This window comes from Hydractinia symbiolongicarpus, chromosome 6, assembly GCF_029227915.1.
Source record: "Hydractinia symbiolongicarpus strain clone_291-10 chromosome 6, HSymV2.1, whole genome shotgun sequence".
In the NCBI taxonomy this organism is placed as follows: domain Eukaryota; kingdom Metazoa; phylum Cnidaria; class Hydrozoa; order Anthoathecata; family Hydractiniidae; genus Hydractinia; species Hydractinia symbiolongicarpus.
The window spans coordinates 31,003,636-31,014,459 of NC_079880.1; the positions used below are offsets into that span (position 1 = coordinate 31,003,636).

The 10,824-nt window shown below is 34.0% G+C and overlaps 1 protein-coding gene and 1 long non-coding RNA gene across 2 annotated transcripts; one reads left to right on the forward strand and one right to left on the reverse strand.

The window, feature by feature from the left end:
- Positions 1-3,151: 3,151 nt before the first annotated feature.
- LOC130648219 (uncharacterized) lies at positions 3,152-6,160 on the reverse strand. Its single transcript, XR_008982924.1, has 2 exons — positions 5,745-6,160; positions 3,152-4,104 (listed from the first exon to the last, which is right to left on the reverse strand). It is a non-coding gene; the product is annotated as an uncharacterized LOC130648219 (long non-coding RNA).
- Positions 6,161-6,313: 153 nt separating this feature from the next.
- Positions 6,314-7,361, forward strand: LOC130648225 (uncharacterized). The gene has a single exon (XM_057454262.1). It carries the CDS (start codon positions 6,665-6,667, stop codon positions 7,358-7,360), a length of 696 nt encoding a protein of 231 aa, XP_057310245.1. The 5' UTR covers positions 6,314-6,664; the 3' UTR covers position 7,361.
- The last annotated feature ends 3,463 nt before the right edge of the window (positions 7,362-10,824 follow it).

Below are 10,824 nucleotides of genomic sequence, written 5' to 3' on the forward strand. Positions count from 1 at the left end.
GCACGCTTAATAAAAACTAAAAACAATTGTTTTAAAACAAAATAAGAGCAACCTGATTGCGAATATTGCGAAAAACAAAAGCAACTCATGCTGTTCTTTGTTAAACTGCTGGGATTTTTTTGTTTGAATTATTTTCTTTTCTAACATAAACTAACTGCGAAATAATACTGGCCCTATTGGCACTGTTTTCTTGAAACCTGAAATACTCTAATTCAAAGGAAATCGGTCAGCTCAAAAGCAGCGTTGCTCCACAGATGAGGGTAATTATGATCGTTAAGACAGTGAAAACATTGGTGCTTACATTAAAGAAAAAAAGAATATGTGAAGTAATCTATCAGAGCAAATTTTGATTGGATTGCAAAAAAAATGAAAAAACAATAAAACTTTATTAATATAACTTAACGAAAGTGCTAAATCATGCCGGGCTCACAGACGATGTGCCCGTTGTCCATGTTATATAGCTGCATACGAGCTAGAGAATGTCTGTGACAGGATTTGAACCTACACATGAATTTAGCAACACCTCCATAAATTACTTCACATATTACTATGCTAGACTCAAATAAACACCTGAATGCCATATTGTCTATATCTATTTGGTCCGGGGGTTTTCAAACATAGTCTTTTGGCTGTGTTAGCACTTTTCCTGTCATGTCAATTAAAGCTTGAAATTTGTTAAAATACCAGGATCTGCTTAAAAATGAACTACTTTATTTCTAGATCAAATTTTCGCATTCTGTTCGATGTTTCTGAGAATTAATAAAAGATATTTAACATATTTTCCTATTTTACATGCATGAAAAAATTATATGAATTACCCGGAAATCACAAGATAATAAAGGATCCTGGGTACAGAGTTCGAAAAGAGTCCGATACGACCTCTCTTCATACCGTCATACAAAATAATAAAAGCCCTGGGTACAGAGTTGAAAGGAATCGGGCCCTGGGTACAAATATAAAAAGGAGTCCGATACGATGTTGAATAATTTTATGCAAAATATCAAAACACCCTGGGAATAAAGTTGGAAAGGAGTCCGACCCGACGTCTCTTCATGTGTTCATGCAAAATAATAAAGGCCCTGGGTACAAAGTTGGAAAGGAGTCCGTTATGAAATTCTTAATAATTTTGGGTACAAGGTTGGAAAAGAGTCCGATAACGTTTCTTAATATTTTACACAAAATACCAAACTTGGGAACGAAGTTGGAAAGGAGTCCGATACGACGTTTTAAAAAAAGATCTGGGTACAAAGCGAATAGTAGTCTGAGAAGTCATTAGTAAAGTTAACAACCGGGAAAAAAAACTGAAAAAATGTTAGGTAATAAAACAAGTCACAGGGTGAATTTCAACTACCTACTCCCACTATGCTACTTATAAACCATATTTTAAGTTGAATTCGTATCTAGTTATAATAAAAACAAACAAAAGAAATGTCTATTTTTTGTTACAAACTTGAAAATCCTTTTTGTAACGAAAAGTTTTTGTGAAGTTACAATTAACTCTGGCACTTTTTTACTACTTGTGCATTTTCCTAAATTTTTCTTGTAGAAAAGGTAGTAAAAACGTCGTAAAAAGGAATATAAAATAAGCTTAAAATCAAAACTGTGACAAAAAAAATAAATAAATAATAATACGTATTGTCCGAAATTGCAATATAAGCAAGACTAAATATAATCCATGAAACAATATTAAAATAAACTTTTTTAAAAAAAACTACTCCTCAAAATATTTTGTCAAAAATTATTTGTTCCTGAACTTACTACTGAAACTAACAAATATCAAATATTTTAAATTGACACGATAGGACATAGAATTACAAAATGAATCTACATCACCACTTTAAATTTTTACTAGCAATTATCTGAAATTATTAAAAAGGGGAACTTATAATAACTATGAGCAAAAAAATAAATCTGACCAATTTTCTTGTGTTCATTTTGCTAAAACTGTGCTTTATAATTTATGTACTATATATGTAAGTTTTCTTTAATCTAATACTGATTTAAAAATTTGAATAATATTAATTAATACTGGTTAGCATTTATACGAACATTGTGTCTACTGCAAAATTGTTTTCAGGATTTATGTAGTATAAATGTATAACCTGTTGCATTACCACCTTATTAAAAAGAAGTTAGTTAACAACTGATTATCTGTAAATATCTGTAATATGTTTTACCAAATCTGTCACAACTATAATACTGAACTTCCATAATTTTTAAAAAAGTCTATTGAATTTTACACTTGAGCATTGACTTCCACAGATTATTTTAAAATACAAGTGGCCATAACAACAATAAATAAAAGAATAATAAACTAAACAATCCTTCACTTCAATTTTTGACTTTAACTGTATAACTTACCCAATGTTTATAAATTATTTTCAACTTTCTGAATATATAATCAAAACTGTAAGCCAAATATTTTTACCTATCAAATCAAAATAGTAGCAGAGACGACAACATCTAAAATGCAATTTTTGTAAATATACGCTTTACCTATTTTTTTATAATTGTCACAGATAGAAGGTTCTAAAGTAAATTTCTTAATGTGTTTCAATCTCAACCAAAAAAGTTTTTAATCTTAATTCCTATCCAGTTTCCCAACTGAAAAAACATCAATAAATCTGTTTTTCCTACATTGTTTTGTTTTCAATACATACTATATATATCCTGTTTATATTCTATACAAGACTTTTCAACTGAAAGTAGAATTGGTAAATATGTAACTAATTTATTGTTTTCAAAAGTAAACTCAAGAGTCATACAAAAAATACAGTAATTTCAAGTGATTGTAACAGCACAAGTGGAGTAAAAATTTTTAAGATAAAATACGGATTGTTTCATTGTCATCATCAGTCAAAATATACCATACATAAAAGCTAGTCGTAAAATTTACTAAAATGACAAAATAGAAATTTATCTTTATCAAATTTCTTTCATGCTTTCCTAAAACATCTTATAGTAAAAGTTATAGTAAAAATAATTATTACACTAGATACATTATTAAATAACTTTTTCACAAAAAGACCTGTGGCTCTGTTGGGTATACATGATAATGGTAACAATGGGATTTGCAGTTTGGAATAAAAGAAACCTTTATATTGCCCATTTTAAAGATCGTTCATGATAATACACAAAATGCAATGGGTCGTACAATAAATTAATTTAGTTCTTTTGTGATATTTTATTATATACAATTACATTCAATACTCATAATACTCATTTCTTGCTTAACTTAAAATCAGAGGTTTGCCACTTTTGCCACTCAACATTTTTCAAAAGTTAATGAGCATTTACTCATGAAGTTGCACTATTCTGACAACATGTGTCAAGTGTTTTACAGAGTATCATCTATACTGAATTTATAAAAGCAGCCGGAAACACAACACAAAGTATATTAAATGATGATGGAGTACACTAAGCATACACCTAGCAATTTTTTGAAGTTAGATTCATAAAAGTTTGGGTGGGACATGAGCAATAAAACTTTCCTGAATAATTTTATGCTTCAAAATGATTCAAAAAACGATTTGTTTTACTCCTTGCCATGTTTATTTTATTACTAACGGTAACAGTACAAAAATTTGAATAATAGAAGCAAAATTTAAAATATGGTCTTGGAAAATCCTCAATATAAAAATATACATATATATATATACAATTTATTTGATAAATATAAGACTGCTTAGTTTAAAAAAATATTATTGCCCATCTGACTGTCTCTTGCAGGAGGTGGAGAAACAGAGCATTATAGATTATATCAATACAGTATATCAACACGACAAACTTCCTTTTCCAAACTCAGCTAGCTGACTAAAGCTCTTGTTATTTTTTTATTTTTTAATATTTACTTGTGCTCGATTACTCAAAATTTTTTAGAAAATGTGCAATCTGGTTCCCAGGAAATTTGACTTAAAGAAAAATAAATAACGCTCTTTAAAAAGTGAGAAAAAACAACAAAACATCACCCATCACTTGAGCAGAGTGTAGATTTTGCAATGTATCTATACTGACTTTCATTCTGTGAGAAATGTGTTGTACTTTGTTTATTTGATGATCATCACATGTCTGTAGTACAAGCACTCTGTGTCTAGGTAATGAAGTCTAAAATAATGAGTAAGTGTTTGAGATTGATGGTAGTTTGTAGTCACCAAAGACACTAAGTTTTAAAAATCACTGCTAAGAAAGTATGTATGCCGAAAACCTTAACAGAGTATAAAAGATAAGCATAACAACCTAAAAACTATAGTTATCGTGACAAAATATACTGGTTCAAACCAATGTGTTATATTTTCTGCATTGAAGTGCACAGCTACCAATGAGGGTGCTGACTCGCCGAAAACGCTGTATATGTTATGTAACCATCCGGAAAAGCCTGGGTCCGTCCAAAATCGCCCGAATTGCGCCTGACATGCTATGCGTGCAAGGCTCATTGGTCTCATTTAAATTTTGTCTCAAAGAAGGAAGGTGCTATTTTGTCGTTTACTCTTAGTTTATTATGTGTGGGATTTTATTACAGCTATATTTATCGAATAAAAAAACTTCCACTGTTGAGGAGTGACTATTAGTCTACCATTATGTTGGTATTGGGTACCTTAACCATGCCGTTATGTGCCGATATGCAAATGCGCTATAATGGCGCGGTAGCTGTACTTTAAAGTATCTATGGACTTCGTTAATACCCAGAAGACAAACATTTATGTCAATATAGATATACGCGTTTTTATTGCGTTTACTAAGCCTCCGTCATAACCAGAGATTTACGTCTAACATCCACTACCACTGCTCGACATTGAAAGAATAAATTATACATCATGGTAATAAATGTTTAAAAAAAATGTTGTTTCGGGTTGATTCAGGTTTCTCCGGGCCGACAGCCTGTGGTTTTTGCGGCGTTTCTGGTGAGTCGGCACCCTCATAACTATCATTGATTACAATAAATATATAACTGCCTATGTTTAGCTACTATCTCAAGCAGACCTTTTTGAATGTTTACATTTTCCTCAGTAAGCCCTTTCGGCTTTAACAATTGCGTGGCAGGCAAAAAGATGCGGGCGCTAGATAAAGTGAGGTCCTTTTTAGTCTGTTTCTTCGCACGACGGTATCATTACGACTTTATATGAATATATGTCAATCAGAAATTATCCATCTACACTCGATAATAGTTTAAAGCCTGAAAAATGTTTCCATAGAAAGAAATGGGCTGAAAAAGACCTTTCTTCAGCAAGCTTCCGCATCTTTCTGCCTGCCACACAGTTGTTAGAGCCAGAAGAGCTTACTGCGGAAAATGTAAACATTCAAAAAGGTCTATACATGTTGACTGAGGTGGTTGCAGTTTTAGCCAATCTGCTGACCATAAAACATGCAATTTGCTATGTCTATATATATAGCTATAAGAGAAAGATACTTTTATCCAAACTAAAGAAAAGATTTTTTAGATTGGAAAGTTGGTGAGCCGATAAAACCAAAAATTAAAATATTTACAGAAGAAGCAGATGCCCAGATCAGGGGATCTAATGCCTGAATTAAGAGATATCCCTAACTTGCTATAGCTATAGCTAGCTAATGCCATTTCTCTTTTTTGTGTTAAATAGCCACTAGCTAGGTAGTCTTTAGTATAAAAACAAAGATAGATCATTTTTGTTAAATATATAGCTATCACCTTCTTTTACTTCTCACATCACCCCAAGAAATCTTTAAAGCTAGCTAGCTATAACCTTATACACAAATAGCAACGTACTCACAGCGTTTATCCCCAAGCAACAAGTCTTTGCTTTGAAATAAAGTAACCATTTTCTCCCCTTAACCACTTTTACATTCTAAATAAAGTAAAAAAACGTGTATTATTTCTTCCTTCGTCTCCTTCCTCGCCTCTGAATTTGTAAACTTTAACCGGCAAATTTTACGGACAGCCGATTTTTAGATTGGGTAGGAAAGGAGTCCGTTTGCGTTGGAAAGGAGTCCGATCATGTTGGAAAGGAGTCCGATCGTGTTGGAAAGGAGTCCGAGCGTTGGAAAGGAGTCCGGCCGAGTTGGAAAGGAGTCCGTTTCGTGTAGGAAAGGAGTCCGTCAACTTTATTATTATTATTATTATTATTATTATTATTATTATTATTATTATTATTATTATTATTATTATTATTATTATTATTATTATTATTATTATTATTATTATTATTATTATTATTATTATTATGAATGTTTATACAGGAGTCCAAGCTAGTCCAATTATTTTCCCCACTCGGTTCCGGCACCCTGGCAAGAATCCATATGAGATCGGCCCGGCCCCCCGAATATCCTCTGACTTGTTCTTCCGAAATCCTACGATAAACAAGCAGCACGCGAAAAAAGAAAAACAGATAAGATAAGTTTTATATTGACTTGGATTTATATTGACTTGGATTTCTGCTCCACAGTTCACTGTGGTTTATTTTTTGTAGATTTCTGATATCATCATTTATTTGCAACTGATTGTATTTTGAAAGTTTTAACAGTTTTTAGTCCCTGTATACAGCTGAAAGCATGGCTGAAAATTCAAATGCAAATGATACTACAGTTACTTCTCCTAATACAACAAATGTCGAAGGCACAGACAACGATATGAGACAAGCAATTATTGCAGATGTACTCAGTGCAATAAGAAAAGAGTTCTCTCCTTTACTGCATGGACAAAAGAGGAAATGTTGCCACTAGAGTTACATCTCATTTCCTGGAAAAATGTCTTATTCCAGAGGTAAAAAAGAAGATAGGGAAAAGGCACTTGCTGCCTGAAAACTGTACTAAAATAGCTGTGCCAAAGATGAACAAATGCATTTTTAATCTCAAAAGTTTTTCAGAATTTCAAAAACGTAATGAGAGAAATTTGTACAACACACAGCAAACACTGTTGAGTGCAACATCAGCCATTATAGAGGTGGTTGAAAAGGTTTTACAGTCTGATGAAGGGAAAAAGCCCTTGAATTCGAAGGATGTTGTCATGAATTGTCTTGATGCAATAACATTACTCGGGTCAGTCAATGCAGACCTAAATAATAAAAGAAAACAAAATGTTCGCACCTCTTTGAACCCTCAATACCGGGATCTATGTAACCCCAGTAGACCATGCAATGAATTTCTGCTTGGGGATGATTTACAAAAGGGTATGAGAGAAGCCCAGGAAGCCTCAAAGCTTGCCTTGTCCTCATCCAGTACATATAGCCACAACAATAGCAGGAAATATCAATCATATCCTTATGTTGGAAGGTTTAGTAAAATCCCTAGCTCAACGACAACATTCAGGAAAGATAACCAGAATTTTTTAGAGAAGGGCAAGAAACCACAACAAAGTCATCGGAAGCCCTTCAACAGAAGCAGGAAATAACTGCTGCCCTCAATGTAAGTACATATATATCAAACCTTAAAACTAAGTTAGCTAAAAATGTTAAAAATTCTCAGGCAGGTGCTATTTCTAGATGTTTGCCTGCATGGAAAGAATTGACATCAGACCATGAGGTGTTGTCAACCGTTTCTGGTCTAAAAATAGAATTTGAGGAACCACCTGAACCTGGTAATGCTGAAAGCGTGAACTGTTCTTTCTCTGCTGATGAAAACGTATTTATCAAATCAGAGATCACCAGGTTACTTAAAAAAGGAGTAATCAAACAAAGTTATCATGTAGCTGGAGAGTTTATATCTCCTATTTTTCTCACTCCAAAGCCTGGTGGTTCATTCAGACTTATTTTGAATTTAAAAAAGCTTAATAGTTATATGCCATATATACATTTTAAAATGGACACGATTTCTTCAGTTTTGAAATTAGTTACAAAAAACTGCTTTATGGCAAAAATTGATATTAAAGATGCTTACTACTCTGTTCATATAGATGACGAATATCAAAAATTCTTAAAGTTTTATTATGATGGTGTGTTATACCAGTTCACTTGTCTTCCTAACGGTTTGTGTTCTGGACCACGAAAATTTACGAAGCTTCTTAAACCACCTCTTGCTGTCTTAAGATCATCCCAGTGCTTGGTTTCAGGTTATATTGATGACCTTATTACCATGCACAAATCTGACAACGGCTGCTTTGTAAACATAAAGAGTATTGTATCTTTATTAGGAGAATTGGGATTTTCTGTACATCCTGATAAATCACATTTTCTCCCCACTCAAACCTTAGAATACCTCGGTTCAATCATCGACTCAGTCAATATGAGAGTGTATTTAACTGACTCAAAAAAGAAAAGAACCAAGGAATATTGTCAAAAACTTCTATCTGCTACTCACAAAGTTAGTCTAAGGGAAATTGCCCAACTTCTTGGTATCTTCAGCTCTAGCTTTCATGCTGTGTTATTTGGAAAACTTCATTATAGAGATTTAGAACGTCTGAAGATAGACTCATTAAGAAACAACTATGGCAATTTTGATTCATACACTACTTTGTCTGCTAATGCAATAGCAGATATACAGTGGTGGTGTGACAATATTACCTCATCATACAGTCCTATCTCATTTGGTAACCCCACTATGACTATTTCCACTGATGCTTCTAAGCTTGGGTGGGGTGCAGTATGTTCTAACTCACAAACTGGTGGCTTATTCTCAGAAGTTGAGTCTGAGCAGCATATAAATGTATTAGAGCTGAAAGCTATTCTTTTTGGACTGAGGTCATTATGTGACTCAGTTTTCAACACCCACATCAAAGTATTGTGTGATAATACAACAGCTGTACATTGCATAACCAACATGGGTAGTTGTCGTTCTATCCCTTGTGACATTGCTGTCAAGCATATTTGGGATTGGGCCATTAGACATGACAACTGCCTTACTATCTCACACATTCCAGGGCTTCTTAATGTAGAAGCTGATGCAGAATCTAGGAAGCATGAAATTAAAACAGAATGGAAATTGAGTGAAAAGATCTTTCTGGACATTGTTTCACACTTTCAATTTTTCCCTGATATTGATTTATTTGCCAGTAGAATCAATACTCAACTGGCTACATTTGTTTCATATAGACCAGACCCTTGTACTACACATGTAAATGCTTTCACTATTAATTGGCATGGTCAAAAAGTCTATTGCTTTCCGCCTTTCGCCTGTGTAGGTGCAGTTGTTCAAAAAGCAATTCAGGACAAAATTGAAGGCTTGATTTTTGTGCCAAATTGGCCAAACCAATTATGGTATCCATTACTTCTCCAGGTTGCTGTTAAAAATCCTTATGTAATTTTACCTTCTAGGGAGCAGCTATTTCTTCCAAATCAACCGTCGTTACTTCATCCACTACACAAGAGCCTGGAGCTTCTTGCAGTGCTGATTCGAACCTGATTGTGCAATTTGATGTTTCTGACAAGGTAAAGTCTTTGCTTATTAAATCATGGACTTCCGGAACAAGGAAGCAATATGCACCTTATATCAAGAAATGGCTTGAATATTGCAGCACCAAAAACCTTGATCCAACCTCAGCTCCTACAGTTGCAGGTGCAGAATTTTTAGCTGAGTTATTTTACTCCACCAAGTTAGAATACTCTGCTTTGAATACAGCCAGATCTGCTCTATCATCTATACTCAAACCTGACCATGGGATAACGTTTGGCAACCAACCTATAATCAAACGTTTATTGCGTGGCATTTTCAAGGAACGACCAACTCTTCCTCGATATACAATCACTTTTGATGTGGATGTCGTGTTGAGGTACCTTGACTCTTTGCCACCACCAGAAGAGTTATCTTTACAATTATTAACGCAACGTTTAGCTGTCTTGATGTGTGTTCTTAGTGGTCAACGATCACAGACACTCAGTGTTTTATCTTTAGATAGTTTGCATCAGGAAAATGAAAAATGTGTCTTCTTTATTCACAGTTTACTTAAACAAAGTAGACCGAAAAATCACCAGAAACCATTGGAATTTCTTGCATATCCCACTAACAGGAAAGTCTGTGTTGTGCAAAACCTTACAGAATACCTTGCTAGAACTAATAGTCTACGCAACAATGAGAAAAGGCTTTTCATAAGTTATGTTTCACCCCACAAAGCTGTAACATCTGCAACTATTGCTAGGTGGACCTGTAAAATGTTGCAAGCTGCAGGGCTGGACACAAATGTTTTTAAGGCACACTCAACTCGTGCTGCTTCTACATCAAAATCAAAACAAACTGGTTTGTCTCTTTTAGATATTGGAAAAGCGGCGGGTTGGTCCAATGGTAGCACTTTTGCAAGGTTTTACAATAAGCCTGTTACGACCAATTTTGGACAGCATATTTTGATGGAATCCAACATTTGATTAAACTTTATTTATGTGTATGATATAGAGTGGTGGTTTAATTTTTTGTGGTGTACATATATTTTGTGTTATGATTTCACCATTTAGTGAGTCTTGTATATTGTTGTTTTAATATACCCTTTACTGGTATTTAACCTAGCTTTGAAGTCTCATATGGATTCTTGCCAGGGTGCCGGAACCGAGTGGGGAAAATAATTCACCAAATTAAACAAGCACAGTGCAGTTTGATTAGAATTATTTTCCCCTATAGGTTCCCCACCCTGGCAAGAGTTCATGTGCCCACCACACCCTCCCTATGGTGGTGTTTTATGATATACGGTTAAATACCATGCTTGGAAGTAGGATATTCGGGGGGCCGGGCCGATCTCACATGAACTCTTGCCAGGGTGGGGAACCTATAGGGGAAAATAATTCTAATCAAACTGCACTGTGCTTGTTTAATTTGGTGAATTTTTTAATAGTAGGTAACTCTGCTGGGGGCATTCCATGAAAATTAACAAGTTTCGCAAAAAAACATAGTCACAAGAAAAAAAGATAGTCTAGCAACAAACAATAGGCCATT